The sequence below is a fragment of the Buteo buteo genome, chromosome 6 (genome assembly GCF_964188355.1).
Source record: "Buteo buteo chromosome 6, bButBut1.hap1.1, whole genome shotgun sequence".
Taxonomy (NCBI): domain Eukaryota; kingdom Metazoa; phylum Chordata; class Aves; order Accipitriformes; family Accipitridae; genus Buteo; species Buteo buteo.
The window spans coordinates 3,712,623-3,729,447 of record NC_134176.1 but is presented as its reverse complement, the minus strand read 5'-3'; the positions used below and the strand labels follow the sequence as shown (position 1 = coordinate 3,729,447).

Sequence of the window (16,825 nt, the reverse complement as noted above, 5' to 3'; positions counted from 1 at the left end):
GAGAAGCCGGGGGCGGCAGGGACGATTCCCTTGGGCGCGGGGGAGAGCCCAGGCGGCGGGGAGCCGAGGCAGGGGGGAGCCGGGGCAGCCCCGGGGGCAGCCCCCGCGTCCCGGCACCCGACCCCGCAGCTCCGCGCCGCAGCCCTGAGGAGAGACCCCCGCAACGCCTCCGGCGGGAGGGAGGGCGGGAGGGAGGGAGGACGGGCGGGCGGCGGAGCCAATGGCAAGGCGCAGCCCGCCTCCCCGGCGGCGGCGGAGCCAATGGCGAGGCGAGGGGCGGGGCGGGGCGGGGCGCGCAGCGGGCGGGCGGCGGGCGGGCGGCAGTCGGCGCCGAGGCGCGGTGCGGTGCGGGTGGCTCCTCTGGCTCTGCCGCGGCCGCTGCCGGTGCCGCCGCCCTCGCTCCCTTATGGAAGAGATGGAAGAGGAGCTGAAATGCCCGGTGTGCGGCTCCTTTTACCGGGAGCCCATCATCCTGCCCTGCTCGCACAACCTGTGCCAGGCGTGCGCCCGCAACATCCTGGTGCAGACGCCGGAGTCGGAGTCGCCGCAGAGCCGCCGCGCCTCGGGCTCGGCCGTCTCCGACTACGACTACCTGGACCTGGATAAGATGAGCCTCTACAGCGAGGCGGACAGCGGCTACGGCTCCTACGGCGGCTTCGCCAGCGCTCCCACCACCCCCTGCCAGAAGTCCCCCAACGGCGTCCGCGTCTTCCCGCCGGCCGCCCCGCCGCCCCCCGCCGCCCTGGCCCCGCCGCCGCCGCCGCGCAACGCCTGCCTCACCTGCCCGCAGTGCCACCGCAGCCTGGTGCTGGACGAGCGCGGCTTGCGGGGTTTCCCCCGCAACCGCCTGCTGGAGGGCGTCATCGACCGCTACCAGCAAGGCAGGGCGGCGGCCCTGCGCTGCCAGCTCTGCGAGAAGGCGCCCAAGGAGGCGGCCGTCATGTGCGAGCAGTGCGACGTCTTCTACTGCGATCCCTGCCGCCTGCGCTGCCACCCGCCGCGGGGACCGCTGGCCAAGCACCGCCTGGTCCCGCCGGCCCAGGGCCGGGTCAGCCGCCGCCTCAGCCCCCGCAAGATCTCCACCTGCACCGACCACGAGCTGGAGAACCACAGCATGTACTGCGTGCAGTGCAAGAGCCCCGTCTGCTACCAGTGCCTGGAGGAGGGCAAGCACTCCAGCCACGAAGTCAAGGCCCTGGGCGCCATGTGGAAGCTCCACAAGGTGAGCCCCGGCCCCGCGGCGGCCTCCGCCAGCGGCCCCGGCCGAGCCCCGCGGCTGGGAGACGGCTACGGAGGGCCGCCCGTCCGGCACGCCTTTCCGCCAGCCGGCAGGGTGGGAGCCTCGCCACCCACCCTCGCCCACGCCGGGGCCGCGTTTTGCACCCTCGCGTGGGAGGAGAGTCGCCCCCTCTGGCACGCAGAGGCCGGCATCGGGCGGATGATGCTCGCCCCTGGGTCCCCGAATCGCGACGGCTGGCCCCTGCGAGCCCAAAGGAGCCAGCAAGGCCTGTGGGCGATGGCTGGGGGGGGTGGTTGGAGCGGGGACACCTGCGCCGCAGGAGCTGGAAAAGCGACGGGGAGTGGGTGCTTTCGTGAGGAGGGAGGCGTGAAATCCGCCGCGGGGGAGGACGGGGATGCGGGAGCGGGGTGCCGTGGGGTGCTGCTGAGGAAGGGGCTGCTGCCTCCTCCCGCACACCGAGTCATTGGGAGGAGGAGGGACGGCAGTGGGCGAGCGGGCAGCGCGGTAGCGGAGCCTTTCGCTGAATACTGATCAGCTCCTCTGGAGCGTGCTCGCTCCCGCACGCATCCTCGCTGGAGGAGAGGGTCCCGGCGCTTGAGGCAGGGACGCGGCCGTCACTAGCTTCAGCTCAACTCCATCCACCCTGCTGCCTGCCTCCCTCCTTGCGCCAGTGACCCCCTCGCCGAAGGAACTGGGGCAGAAGTGACTGGGACGCGGGCGGACGGGGCGCAAGGGCATGGGCATCACTCCTCGGATGAACATTGAAATAATTGTCCCCCGCTCCAGCAAATCTGTGCAGGCAGGAGTAGGTGGGAGGACCTGTGACAAGCAGCCAGGGAGAGATGGGGAGATGCCTGACCCCAGCTGTCAAAAGGGGCTCGGCTGGATCGCCTTCCAGGAACGTCCCTGTCGTGCTTTGGCAGTGTGCGTGGCGGCACGCGGCTCCTTGGAGGATGCAGACCACTGGGCTGCAGATCTGTGCCCCATGTTGGGTCAGTGGGTGCATGCAGGGACAGGCCATCGCTTGTCGTGACGTTCCTCGAGAGGGCTGGAGGGCAACTGCGTTACGTTGTGGTGTGGGAGGAAAGGGTACGGTGGTGCCTGTCGCTGCTGGAAAGGGCTTGTCCTGATCCCCTTTTACTGGGAGCAGGTACACCTCCTCCCCGGCTTTCCAGCGCTCTTAGAAAGATGAAGCCCATGTGCCAGAGCAGTTTTGGTGCCCCATGCCCTTGTCCCTCCCAGCTGGTGTTGGGCTGCTGGGGTGCACCGTGGCACAGGTAACTGCTGACCTGCTCGCAGGAGCGCGTGGGCTCTCCTTGCCGGCACGTTAGCTTGGCACAAGCCGTCGGATGCTGTCAGCACCTTGCTCCTCTTGCCTGTTACGAAACCCAGTAAGTGCTCGCTATGCGAGAGCAGCCTGTTCTCTCCACAGTCTGGTCCTCCTGGCCCAGCTCTTGGTGGAGGATGAACCCGTTCAGTCTGTGCTGACACAGAGCAGGAGTGGAGCTGGGTCCAGCTGTCAGTGTTGTTCTCCAAAACAAGAGAAATCTAATGGGTACCAGGCCTTTTCATAAGGTTTTGGCTTCGCCTTCCTGCTTTGATTCAGTTGCAGCAAGGCACTTGCTTAGATACACTCATGAGCATCTGGACAACTTCGTATGCAAGTACTCTGGTGCTTCAGGTTCAGTCCTTGTGTTCTTGATTAGGATGGCTTAGTCTTATTTGAATGCTTAGCTTTTCTTTCAAAGTACCTTTTCACAGGGGACAGCTTTAGCAGTGCGGTATTTCATTGATGTAGGTAACAGATGTGGAACTGTAACGTTATTTGAAATGATGATTTTCATGCAATTTCTCTGAGGTTTTTGGAAATCGGAATGTGAAGTCACACCTGCCTTGAGTGACCCTGTGATTCTGCAGGGATTTATTGCTGTTGCCTGATGTTTGCTTATGAAGGGAGGGACAAGAGTCTGTTTCAAATGTGGCAGTATGGGGTAATTGAAGGAGTGATTTCATGGCCAGAACTCAGATTGTTCCCTGAGATGCCACGTAACAAAATCAGGGGAGAGCCTACTGACATTTCAAGCTTTATCCTGGTTGGGACTGGGCATTAGGAACCAAACCACCTGTGGATTTGAGTGGTGAACCTCTTGCAGAAGTATCTGGGTGTCATTTTTTGAGGGGACAGGCCTTTGGCAGCAAGACAAACTTGCCAAAAGGGTGACTGTGCCTTTTTGCCTGATCTTTTCGCAGCTATGAGTGCTTGAAATGAGTACCTACAGCTCGTAGGAAGGGATAGAGTCATCAGCTCTTGAATTCTCTTTTGCAATTACAACACCTCTCAGTGCAAAATATTCTTTGGGATACATCTGTGCTCTTAATTTCTGACCTGAGAAGACTGTGATTCTCGCTGCAGTCTGCGATGACCCGAGAGTGCCTTGATGAGCTGTTGTTCTTGAAAGCAGCATTCACGCGTCAGTACGTGATTGCTGGGCCCTAGGCAATTGCTGTTAAGTGCAGCGTGCTTCACTTTGGAAAGGAGACCAAAGGGCTTTTTACAGACCTCTTCTGGAATTGCCCCAGTTTTTTGCTTTCCTCTGACAGAGTGCTGATTGTGTGGTTCTCACAGATGATCGTTTCAAAATAATCTGTGCAGAGGCACAATCAAACATAATTCAAGGAGCTAGGATTTCTAAGCCGGACACAGATAGTGGGAAATCCTCTCTCTTCCTATCTTCCTTTCAGGACAGCTGTTGGGAGAGGGGTGAATATTCAGAGAAACATAGAGGAAAATGGGTTTTTAATCTGAATTGTCCCAGTTTTGTACATATGTTGCAGCTGTCTGGATTTTATCCTGATGAGCTGGAGTGCTGCTTGGCGTGTCAAAAGCAGAAACACAAGATGGAGCTGAATCATTTATTCTTTGCGCATTCGAGTCCCTCTTGGTTGTGCTGGGAAGTGTGTGGTGAGTGCAGGCTCAGCAGCTTGCTAATGGTTTTTTTACAGATAGATAGATAGATGTATACGTATGTATACAAACGGACTGGAAGGGACCTCCAGGGTCACGCAGTCCAGTCCCAAGCTACCTCTGACACCCCTGAAATCCCATCCATCATTTCATCAAGCTCTGTCTTAAAAACATTTTACCCTTGCCGATGCACATTGGTAAAGGTCCCCCAGAAGTTCATGGTTTCTGTTAGTACGTTTTAAGCAGGTTTGAAAGCTTTCTGGGTTAGGCAATGGAGAGACGGTGGTGTAGAGTAGGTATTCCTGCCCATCTCTCGTAGAGTGTCAGGTTGTTGGCCAGTGCTGTTACATCTGGCTTTCTTCTGCAGAGTCCCTGCTACTTCTTGCCCTGTGGCTGGACACCCTCCCTGGGGTAGGTCAGGCCTGCCAGAGGCTGCTGTTGTCTTTGGGATCGGTATCTCAACTGCAACAAACATCAAACTGGATTTACTGTACACAGAACTAAGCTGAAGAGGTCAGTGGTCCTGTGGTAAACAGTGATGCAAGCTTCTGCTCTCTTTTTTTTGGCAGTCAGGCAAGAAGCTTCACTCTGCGTTGGGTTGGGTTAATGGGTTTCTTTTACAGGGGCTCATGGGGCTCTGCCTCCTTTCTCCACTAGCATCTCTTTCACATACCTTTTGCCTTAAACTGAGTCTCTGGGGTGGGACTGCTGTCTGCTTTGCCTTGACACTGAAAGGGGAGCCTGTCCGGTTCCTCTTGTAGTGAAGCAGAAACAGGTATTTACTTCAGTGGAAGTAAATAGCGCTCTTGGTTATACTTTCACGTGGGATTTAACTGCCCAGGATGGGATTGCCCAGGCTGAAGACGCAAACTGTCTTCAGATTGCAAACCCCTGCAGCATCTCTGCAGACTGCAGTAGAGACCAACCCTGTGAACTGATTTTACACACTGTGTTGAATCAGCTGTAATGATTGTTAGCAGTCAGAGGCTAATTAGTAGAGGTATTATCTAGACCTCAGCTCATCCAGACTGTCACTAGCACAGATGGGCTGAGGAGTGCGGGAGGAGCTCTTCTTTTAAGAATCAAAAATCCTACGTACACTAGGCATGACTTTTTTCCAGTTGGTTTGCACATCTGGGTTAACTAGGTGGTGGAAAGCACTACCAGTGCCTCTTGGTTTCTGCCTGGCGAACAGCAGGCATCAGAGCCAAGACAGGGACAAGCAGACAGCGTTATTCTGTGTTAGCTGCCAGAGAAGCTTTTGTGGGGAGTCACTTTCTTGAGGCATCGTGAACGTAGTGCTGTTGGGTCCATGGGAATTCCTGTAGCCCACAGCTCTTGGGGAAGTATCCAGGGAGTTGCTGTATGATGAAGATCTGTTTGCATTTGCGAAGTAAAATATTTGCTGCTAAAACAGAAGCAGGGAGAATCCTTAATCTTCTGTTGCAAGCAATGCTCTTTCCCAAGCCTTGATTTGATGGCCTTCCCAAATCCCACCACCCTTGCTCCATCACCCGCCATCTGCAGCAGCAGGGTCTCTCCTGTCCTTCTCTAGCAATGCTAAACAGCCTTTCCGATTGCTCCATTTTTCTGTGGCCAAATCCTGAAAGTGACAAACAGGCTGAGATGCTTTGAAGCCGGAAAAAAGCAAACAAATGTCACTGAGGTCCATGGAGTTACGCCAGCTTGAGTCTGCCTGGGATCCAGAGGTGATGCTGCCTTCTTGTATTAATTTATTTAGAAAACAGTTTTCTGTCAGGTGGCTCTTTCCTCTGCACTTACCGCAGTTAATGGAGTAAGAATCAACCACGAATATCACGTTAATCAAAGATAATGCAGTACAGCAAGACTTACAAGGTGTTCTTGGAGCCCGTGTGGCACATGATGCTGGGAGATGTCCTCTTATTTATTTGCAAATGGAAATGGGCCCAGGGCTGTCTCGGGGCAGGTGTAAATCACTGCAGCTTGATCAGTTCCAGTGGGAAGTCCAAAAATACACCGACCTGACAGGGCGCTGGTGTGTTGCACCATCTGTGCTCGGGCTCTCCAAAGGCTTTTAAGCATCTCAGCGTGCAGACTGGTGTCTGGTGGGATCTATCTTCCTCCAGAAGGTATCTGTGCTCTGTGAATAGCAAACCTTTTCTGTTCTCCCCACACACTTATATCTGATTTTTTTCTTTTCTTGGCTGCTTTATGAATGAAGGATCCCACTGGCTTGATATTTCTTGCTGCATTTACTGTGGTGCAAGTCAGGAGCACTGCAGCTGAGATGGGTGAAAAATCAGCCCATGGGCTAATTCTTGTCTCCCGTGGAAATTTCAACAAGTGTCAGCTTGTCACCCAGGGATTCTCCTGTCCCCATATCCCTAGCCTGAAAAACCAGGAGAATTAGCAAGCAGAGCAAACACTGGTGTTAAGTAAATGACATGAAATTAAGAAAAAGGCATTGCTGTTTATTTACCAGGTTTTGCAAGATGCACTCGGAGACCTGACAGCAGTGAGGGTGGATCTTGGTTGGGAACACATTCTCAAGAGGCTTATGGGGCTGCTCTGTGTTGCTTATTCCCACTCTTCTAAATAAACCAGCACCCAAAAGTTCAGGTTTTTAGAGGGAAAACTTTGCTTGGTGTCACTTGCCAGAATCTGTTCACATATGACCACAAAATCCTATTAAGGAGTCTTGCATTGTACTTTCTAGAGATCCAACATATACCATTTGGAGATATTTTCATTTTCTTTTCTAAAGTTTGAAGGAATTTTCTGCATCCCTTGATTAACTCGCATGATTCACATATTCATTTAAAGCAGAGTGCTTTTGAATTGCATGTGCTCTTCCCAGCTGTATGGAAGAATAATTAAAAAAAAAGCAGTTCAATCATTACAACTCCCCAACTCTCAAAACTGCTCTTTTGACAGCCTTGTTCCCTGCTTTGTTTGTTCTTGGGGCGAGGTTTTCTGTGTGGCTGTGGTATGCATTTTACCTGTTAAATTGGCTTATAAATAAGCCAGCTCATTCCCTGTTCGTTCCGATAGTCCTACTGGGCTGAATTGGATAAATATCTATTTACAGCAAGCTCATAAGCCAAAGAGAGCTCATGGTATAAATCTCTGGTGACCCTAGCTCAGGTAGCGTCCTAGAAGGACCAGCAAAGGCTGGTGCAGCAGAAGCCCAGTTCCTGTGAAGAGTAAAGCAATGGTACCAAAGCTCTCTGGACAAAAGTTTCTTAAATTCTCATGGACCATCCAAGTTGTAACTGAAAAGACTGTGCAAGTAAGATGGTTTGGTAAACCAATGGGACTGCCATTGAGGGGGTGGCTTACTGGATGAGGGTCCTACCAGGCAGTCATAAAGAGGAAAGATATTAAACTTTCTAACAAGAAGACATATGTATATAGAAGCTGGGCCCAACTCACACCCATACCAGTGGCACTTTGCTTGACAAATGCAGAAAGGAGACACGTCCATTTATAATGCAAAAGAGACCAGAGCGGAGAACAGTGTGTCAAAGGATTCGGCTTTCCTGTTAAAAGGAAAATTTTGTTGGTGGTCTGAACTAACTCACATTTTGCTTTCGGAATTGGATGCAGCTTTTGGGGACAGCCTGACCTGGAGCTGTCTGGAAAAGCTCAGTGGAGGCTCAATTTTTTTTGATAAGAGCAGATTTTTTAGCTAGAAAGACTAAGGCCAAGTTCATTTTGAAATTTTCTTGAGCATCTGGCTGTAGCAACAGGCGAGATCAGAGAGGTGTGAGGGGTGATACCAAACTATGACACAGCAGATGCAGCATGGACTAGGTTTTGGGTTACGTTTTTCTGCATTTGATTAGCTGTTAAATTCCCCGCGTTACAGAAATACAGGGGTGTTAATATGTGCGCGTTCAGTTCTGTAACACAGTCAGCAGAAAGTGTTCTGGAAGGGATCTAACAGTTGAGGGATTTCCCATCAGTGTTAATTACCCCTTCCCCTATACTAACCTTCTATTAGTTGATGGCTTTAAAAAAGGATGGGAGCTGCATGTTACTAAGGCATGCGTGTTTGTTGCCTGAAGTGCTGTGGGCTGGAGCCACGGTGGCCGTTGCCCAACAGCAGAAGGTCAGATCTGCAGCTGGTGTAAATGAACATGGCTCCACTGAAGCAGATGCAGCAGCACTGAGCCATTTGAGTGGAAGATCATGTTTGCAACCTCAGATGCCACACGTGGAGATCCCAGCCTGGGTGCCCACGCTGGGGCTGCTGCTGCTTCTTCCAGCTTGGAGAGGAGGTGTATGCTTAAACACCTGGGCAAATATCAGTTAAATTGTTTGTATGAACCCTGGAACCGTGGCACATCTTTCAACCAGTGATGTCTTTTTTTTTTTTTTTTTTTTCTTTTTGGGGGGTCAGACCCTTGCATTTAGTTCCATTTTTTTTCCCTTTCCCCTGGCTGGCCCTTCTGGATTTGCGCCGTCGGTTCCCTTCTCTTCTTGCGGTGCCCTGCGGCAGGATTGTTTTAGTGTGTGTGTGTGAATTAACAATGGCTTATGGTTGTGCTTTCAGCTGGAGGGTGCATAACACATCCGTAGCATCACTTGTTTAAGCCTTTGCTGTGGAACTGCAGCTGCTTTCCACCTGCAGCTCTTGGGGTCTTCTCCGATGAAATCCCTCTGTCCTCCCAGATCACCAGTGCCCCTTGATTCAAGAGGCATTAATTCACTAATTCTTTTAATGTCACCACTTTCCCTCTCCCTGCTCTTTACCTTTTGACCTTTGCAGGCATCAACTGTAGATGATGAAAAGAACTGCTGCTCCCAGCCCAGGGTCTCTGTCCCTTTGCTAGCTGCAGCTTCGCAATGCTGGTGGGTTTTCTGCTTGGGAAGGACCTTTCTGTCTGTAGAGGTAGACTCAGAGGTCTGGTTTTGACTCCAGGTTGTTGTTTGGAAAGGGATGCTATCCTAACAAGTTCCTCTGATTTTATGCCGTGGTCTCTCCATTGGAGTATGTAAAGCTGGGAGAAGGGGGGGTTATGTCAAGCTTTGAAATCGATCGCTTCTTACAAGGCTTATTGATTGATTTCAAGACACAGACAGACTGCTTTGGGGTCAGAGCCACCCTTTCCTTGCTCCCCTTCCTGGCAGGGCTGGGCTGTGTTACCCAAAGCACCTGGTGATTCAGCCCGAAGCAGGGGAGGAGTGGGAAGATGCTGGCAAGTGCTGCTCTGGCTGTTTATACTGCAGTGAGAAAGGGAACTGTGGCAGCATTTCCTTAAGGATGCTGGAAAAAGAAGGGGTGGGCTCATGGTTGTGACTGGAGGTCAGCTCTGCCTGCTGAGGATTTGCCTTGTGCTCCTGGACAAATAATTGCTTAGCCTCCCTGTCTGTCCTTTCCCCTGCCTCAGACTGCCCTAGCTTGTTCAAAGCTGTCTCTTAGAAATGTATGTTTAGCACAACTCCCTTCCTCCAGCCCAGCAACCTGATCATGGTGTAATGCAAATTCATAACGAAGCACTGCCAGCTACACGTGGAGATGTACCGAGAACTTCCAACAACGCAGAGGGCATCGTAGCTGTCTGGGCTGGGAGAAATCCCATCGAGGACATAATGAGAGCGTCAGCCTCCCTCCCTGGGAAAGCACTTCCATACATGCTCAGTCTTAAATTGAAGTCACAGAGATTTAAGGGCATGACTTAAATGCTTTCTTGAGTTGTGGCGTCTGAAACGGTAAACTGGCGAGAGCCCTTGATGTGCAAACAGCGTCGGATTAACTGCATGCTGGGTGAGAGCTGGCGTTGTCCCTTGGCTCGGTGACAGATGCCACTGTTTCCTGGGAACACAGCGCTCTTTCTTTGGCAGGGTACAAGACAGAAGTGTAAAACAAGCTTCGACTTTCATGGCAAAGCCAGTGAAGTCTTAGTCTTGCTGTCTGAGGAAGCAGTCAAAATGCCTCTTGATTGTCCCGACGTATATTTTATTGGTGCTCCTTTGTAGTTCAGCCGACTGCCTCTTTCTTATGCCATTTTTAATCTACAGCCAGCTCTTTGTGAGGGTCTTTTCTAGGAGGAGCAGCAGCGGTGGTTCAAGTCGCGCTGTTGCATAAAACCCACTCAGCTCTACAGCTCAGATGTGGCTGAGTTTGTCCTGTATCCATCCCACAGCAACGCTTCTTCCATCTTGACGTTGAATTCCCTGGAAATGAGGACCTGAAAGGGCGTTTGCTTAGGTCTGTGCCGCCATCAGCCCACAGCTCGGTGAATCAGAGCGAGTGCGTAGACACATTTCTCACCTATAAGATTATTTCTCACCTCCCCCAGTGCACAGCAGTTAAAATTTGTTGTTGGCTAAAAAAAAAATAAAAAATCCTATAACCACAGAGAGTTGTGATTTTGTGTCATTTTAAATTTTGCCCTCTGGCTGCTCAGTAGGATGGAGGGGACTGGAGCGCTGCACCTTCCCCTCTGCTCTGCTCATGACAGATGACAGCCCAGATCGAGGAGCAAGAAGGTTATTTGATCGTATCGACTGCGCGTATCGTGCTGTGCTTCTGGAGCTACGAACCAGATGACCGATCAGTCAATCCATCTGTGACCTGGGCAATGGTTAGGCTCTCTATTGATTTCCTACTGTGGCGCCGGGTTGTCAGATGATGAAGGGCACGCTGCGAGCAGCTCCGAGGAGGATCCTTCCTCCGTTTCTGGCTGGCAGGTGACTTGCCCGTGTCTCTGCTGGGCAAACCCTGCCAAGCTGCTGAGCTGTGAGTTGTAGGTAGGTGCCAGAGGAAGGCCACCACGCTGCTCTGCTGCTGGGATGTCTCATCCTTGTGTGCAGCCTGGAGGAATGCATCTGTTGCAGGGGAGAAGGGTGAGAGGAGGGAAGGGAAAGGAGGTAGGATCCCACCCCGTGCTCTCAGCTGCTTTCTCCTTCCCCACCTTGCAGCTGCAGCGCTTCAGCAGCTGGGGAGGATCCAGGGACAGTGGAGTGCTATTTATTTTGTAGAACTAAGTTGTACTCCTTTCATAACTGCTCTCGGGAGAAATATGCCTGTTTCCCGTAGCGATAGAGGGAGTGTAAGGAACTGTACCTGATGAGACTGAAGCCTCATTTGAACCCTCTTTGTGATTGAAGTGGAGCCATTTTATGATTCCAGCAAGTCAGCTGGCTTCAGGATGCTGTGAGGACCAAAGCAGGTGGATTTTGTTTTGAAACAACCCCATTTCTGCTCAGACAAAAGATATTTTGTTCAATTATAGTGCAGTTCTTAGTGCATAGTGAGCAAGAGTATGGTGCAGTGCAGCGGGAGGAGGAACAAGCAAGCCATGTCTTCTCGGTGGTATGCTGGGACTTGCATGAGTAGGTTATCAGAGGGAAAAATATCAAAGCTGGTGGAGCTGTTTGTGGAGAGCTTTAGCTGGCTTTTAGCTCATGCCTCACGGGTTTGATTTCCAGGGTTTTGTAGCTGTCTAGGTGCTGGTAGCTGCATGGTCAGTCTTCACCTGAGAGCAGGCACTGTTGGGAAGCAAAGCCTGGCTGCGCTCGGGATCTCAGAGAGCACTGGAATTGAAGTAGTGAGATCAGATTCAAAAGCAGGTGCTCTTTACCCCAGGCTCCTGCTCTATTTCTCAGCTGGAGTAAAATGACATAGATTCATTGACTTAAGTGTCTTCTTCTCTGAGCATGATCCTTTCATTGTGACTCCTCTAGAAACAACGGGAATACACCGCCTGCTTCAAACATGAGCGTGATCTGGGGGAATACCTCCTGCAATTATGTGTTGTTTCTCCTGCTGAGTGGGAAAAGTGGGATGCTTATGGGGCTGTTTCAGTTCCTGGGGTCATTTGCAACTTGGCAGAGGCAATGTCAGGAGGATGACGCTGTGCAAGGTCATTTGTGGCAATTAGCACAGATCATCTTTCTGCAGGAGCGCATGCGCTCAGCATTTGGCATCTTGGTTCATTCTGTGATGCATCAAAAAGAAAGTTGGGAGAAGAATTTATGTCACGACTGCAACAGGCAGTGTGTGGTAGGATAAAAGCCCCTCCTGCCATATGCCATAGATTTGGCTTCAATAAAGCTGTGAATTGTTATAGTTGTCATGAGTCATGTCAGGTCCAAGAGTCTTGTGTTTTACAAAACCAGCCTGTGGCCCCAGAGAGATCTGGGAGGGAGGGACAGACTTTTTAGAAGGGCCTGTTGCAACAGGACAAGGGGTATTGGATTTAAACTGAAAGAGGGTAGATTTAGACTCAATAAAAGGAAGAAATTTTTTGTGATGAGGGTGGAGAAACAGTGGCACAGGTTGCCCAGAGAGGTGGTCAATGTCCCATCCCTGGAAACATTCGAGGTCAGGTTGGACGGGGCTCTGAGCAACCTGGTCTAGTTGAAGGTGTCCCTGCTTATGGCAGGGGGCTTGGACGAGATGACCTCTAAAGGTCCCTTCCAACTCAAACCATTCCATGATTCTGTGACAGTTGAGCAGTTTGACACCAGATGGGTCTGGAATGGCAACATGCGCAGAACTTGACAGCCTTAAGATAGGGCTAAGGCCTTGTGCAGATCGTGCCATCGACTGCCATTGACCGCAGTGATTTGTCCCATCTCCGTTCTGTGCGCGTGGTGAGAGTTGACAGAAACCCAATGATCAACCTACGTACTTTTGCAAAACTGGAGTTTTTTTATGGTTGCCTAGCTCCAGCGTATGGCACCTGGCTGGCACTCGGTGCATGATCTAAACCGCCTGCAGTGGTCCTCCCCAGCACCCGAAAAAGTCTGTGCATCGGTAGCACACATCGGAGGGCTTCTTCATCCCCCAGCCCTGCAAGGGCTCCTTGGGGTTTTATCATTGAATTGGTGGTGATTCCCCACTGCAGAGAGCAATCATATTGTCAAATGAGAGGAAAGGTGCTAGCCAGAAAATAAGCGAGTTGAGCTCATTTTTAATCAGGAGGCTGGGATTGGAAGGGTGGGATACTGGAGTTTTTCCTCCCAGCATGTGGACTGGTGGTTTCCAGCAGAGATCACCAAGGCTGGCTGAAGCGTACCAGGTAGTGTGATTTATTCAGAGTTGTCTTCAGGTAGGCCATGGAATAGTTCCCTTCTAGTGAATGTGGTTTTCATCACCTTGTATGTTATAAACAGTAAAAGGAGCATAATTTAAAACAAAAACATACAAGGAGAGTTGGTATTTATGCAGTCACCAGGTGTTAAGCCATTCCAGAAGAGTTTACATCACAGCAGGGTTCCTGAACCCAAGAAAACATCCACTTTACTTGTACATGCCCCAAAATACATTTGATTTAAATTAAATATAATGAAGCTTACAGGACCAACATCATCACTTGGCAAGAGCATGTGCTGCAGTGTCGAGTTAAGGGGAGCTGTGCTGATTTAGACTGCCTGAGACTCTGCTATAATATATGACCTATTAATAAATGTGCTTACCAGGGATCCAGAGCAGACTTATGTGCCTAATGACCATCTCTGTGAAAAGCTTTTAACCTCGGCAAAATGTTTACAAAATCAATATTTATTATATTGCAGTCGTTTTGTTTAAATAGACGGTTTACTGGGTTTGGGGTCTCCAAGTTGATTTGCAGTTACAGTTTGAAGGAGCCAAGAGATCTCTAAATACAAGTAATATTACAAATATGTGTCAAGTGTGTAATTTAAGGCCAGATTCTGCCTCCTTCATTTGTGCAGAGTGGTCCTCGCCATCAGGAATAACTGTGGTAACTTGAAATGATTTACTCCTTCAGCTCGAGGTTGGTGGAATTTGAGTCTGAAAATTTATATGCAACTGGTAGGTAATTTATGTAACACTTTATGTAACAACTTATTGCGTTCGCAATTTTGCATGTGCATAAATACATTAATCTACCTCTTCGTTACTGAGAATATTTTAAAAGCAGGTAGCCTCAGCGGCTGCACAGCTCTGCAATAAAGCATCGGTATTTACTCCAAGACACAGCTGATATATAGTTGAGTATTTTTAATGTATGCGTTGATTGTGGCAGATAATATAGGCTGTAATTAAATACCAGTAACGTCCCTGACCCTAGACAAGGGATATGGAAATGATAGGATGTGACTGTGGCAGGCAGAGGAAGAGTGGACAGCGGGCAGAAGGGTCTCTTGCTCCGCTGAGAAGCATCTTGGCCCCAGCTCTGCACAGCCCTCCACGTGCTCCTTCTGCCGATGCAGAGTCCCCAAAGGGTGGTGGGTGGGAGGATCTGTTCGTGTGCCCCTCTGAGCAGGGCTTTACACGCGCACGCTTAAGCAAGCCCTCAAATTGCACTGATTTATTTGCCTTGCAAAACGGAGATGTTATTTCGGGGCTGTTACACCCGGCAGCATGAAATACATTCCTCCTCTTAAGGGCTTGTCCTGGGGCATGCCTGTGCCTTCCCGGCGGCTTTCCACAGTGGAAGTGCCTGCGACGGCTCGGAGCCCACTGTGCTGTTTGCTCCTGGTACTGCTGCGTTTGCAGCGAGTGCATTTTGTTGCTGCTTTGCCGGGAGCCTTGCGAGCCCCTTCGATGTGCTTGAGAGAAGGAAGGGAAGGACAGGCCTGGGCAAGCTGTGCTTAATGAGCTGGTTTTCCCTTCTCTATTCAAAATTGGTTGTAAGTTTAAACAGAAACATATTTAAGTAAGTCAAAATCTTCAAGGATCAAAGCTGCAACCCAAAAGAACAGGCCCTGGCACTTCTGTAACTTACTCCCTTGCCTTGCAACGTGCCACTGAAAACAGCCCAAACTTTACATTTTAGAGTTATATTAGAAACCCTGGTTTTCTGCGACATTTGTGTTCAGAGCCTTTGTCCTTTATTCCTTCCAAGCTGTCCTGAGAGGCAACCGCAGCCTCTTCACAGCTCCTTGAAGCTGGCGGTGCTAGAGGTGAAGGCAAGCACGCGTGCTGCCCCATACAGCTTTCTGCTTGGAGCTGGGTGGTACAGGCAAGCCGAAGAGCATGGGACAGCCATGGGACAAACCCAGGCTCATCCTGTGCATATGAATTGTGAAACTAAGGGGTCATGGTAGGGACACTCGAGCTAACCGCTGGGGAGCTAATTAAGAGTCAAGGCTAATGAGCTCAGGCAGAGCACTGGGCTAATCCCATTAGAGTAGGTCTGTTGTTCATCCAGCTCTGTGGGATGGACATCTCAGCTCAGACACCCGTGGGAGTCCCTGCACCCTTCTCTTTTGCACCACGTTAACATACCTAATGAAACCCATACCTGCCAGAGCACCTCTGAACACCGTCAGGCTACATGAAGCCCCTCTGCTACATGTGCGAGCTGCTGCTAAGATCCCCCTTCTCCTGAGCAGGTACTCTTTGCTTTACCGATCAGGTCCTTGCGGCACCAGACCACAGTGAAGTAGCAGGAGGAGTGAAACTCATCTGAGATTCGCTTCTGCTGCTGCTCATCCATGTAGCCCAGCAGTGGGGAGAGCAAAGAGCATTTTAGCAAGCTGCTTCCAGCCCCTGCCAGCACGTCATGGTGTGTTTGCTTTCTGCACCCGGGACATCCTCTCCCGTTCTCTTTAACATTTGTTGGCATCGCAGCAGAGCTCCTGAGACGTGCTGCAGACCACTACTGCAAGCTGGCCAGCTTAGTGCTGGGTTTGAAGCTGAGCTTACAAATATTATGGAATTACCTATCTCCCCAAGAGTTTCAAACCCACAGCAGGTGTGTTGCAAGAGACTTCTTTTCCCCCTAAGTTAAAACAAACCCTTCACCGAAGTGGAAAGAGTGGGACTTTTGCTGACTTTGCAAAATGAGAGGGGTCTGCAACTGCCTGTTGAATGCAGATTGTACAAGGTCTCTGGAGAATCTTTTTTTAAAAAGGCAAAAAAGTTTTTCTGTAAAAGAGATCAAATTTACCACTTCCAACTGTGTTTGTACTGTTGTGGTATAAAAGGGCTTTTGTGTGTAAAGATAAATACAGCACAGCCTTGTCTGAGACTTGAGATACCACCTGCTAATCCTTTACGTGGCTCTTTACAAGGCAGTTTACAATTTAAGATGACCATTTGATGTGCCTTCTGTGAACTAAACCTGTCTTTCATTTCCCCCCTTCCCCACTCACATATTTGAGTTGCAGAGTTTCTCCAGTTTTTCTCCTTTACCTTGGTAGTAAAAAAGTTAAAAATCACATGTTCACGTTGGGTTGTCACATTACGGTAGCTAGCTGCAGCCGCGAGTCAGAGACCAAGGTGATGGGCTTCTTTTATTACGACGGTTTTCTCTCTTCTCTGCTGCTTGCCATCTTCTTTTTGGCTTCTCAGCATGTTGGGCACCTCATTCCCATGTTTGTTCCTAAGGGTTTAAATGATTTCTCATCCCACATTAGACGTGTTCTTGTTTTAGTAGGAGAATGAGGGAACAGTGACTCCTGCTAGGTGGTTGCAGCCACTGCTTGAGATAAAGGAGAACTGACTTCTATTCTTTCTCCAGATTGGGCAGAGCAAGCACAGAAGCAAGTGTTAGGTATATCTGGAGTTTTAAAGGTGTTATCATCAGCTGGAGGAAACCCTGCGCATGGTGAGCACATAACCAGGGTCTTGTGCAGGACTTTGGACTGAGATGCAATACGTTTGCTAGTCCTTTCCAAGGCTTCACCTCCCTCTCTTGCTGTTGCCTTGTTTCTCC

At 50.6% G+C, this 16,825-nt stretch overlaps 1 protein-coding gene across 5 annotated transcripts in view; it reads left to right on the top strand.

Annotated features, from left to right (window-relative positions):
• Window positions 1–393: 393 nt before the first annotated feature.
• Window positions 394–16,825, top strand: part of TRIM9 (tripartite motif containing 9) — a 70,497-nt gene continuing 54,065 nt past the window's right edge. For all 5 annotated transcript variants that reach the window (XM_075029459.1, XM_075029461.1, XM_075029458.1 and 2 more), the window contains exon 1: window positions 394–1,222. In XM_075029459.1, coding sequence (XP_074885560.1) covers window positions 407–1,222 — 816 coding nt within the window. In that variant the 5' untranslated portion in view covers window positions 394–406. The remainder of the gene's footprint in view (window positions 1,223–16,825) is intronic.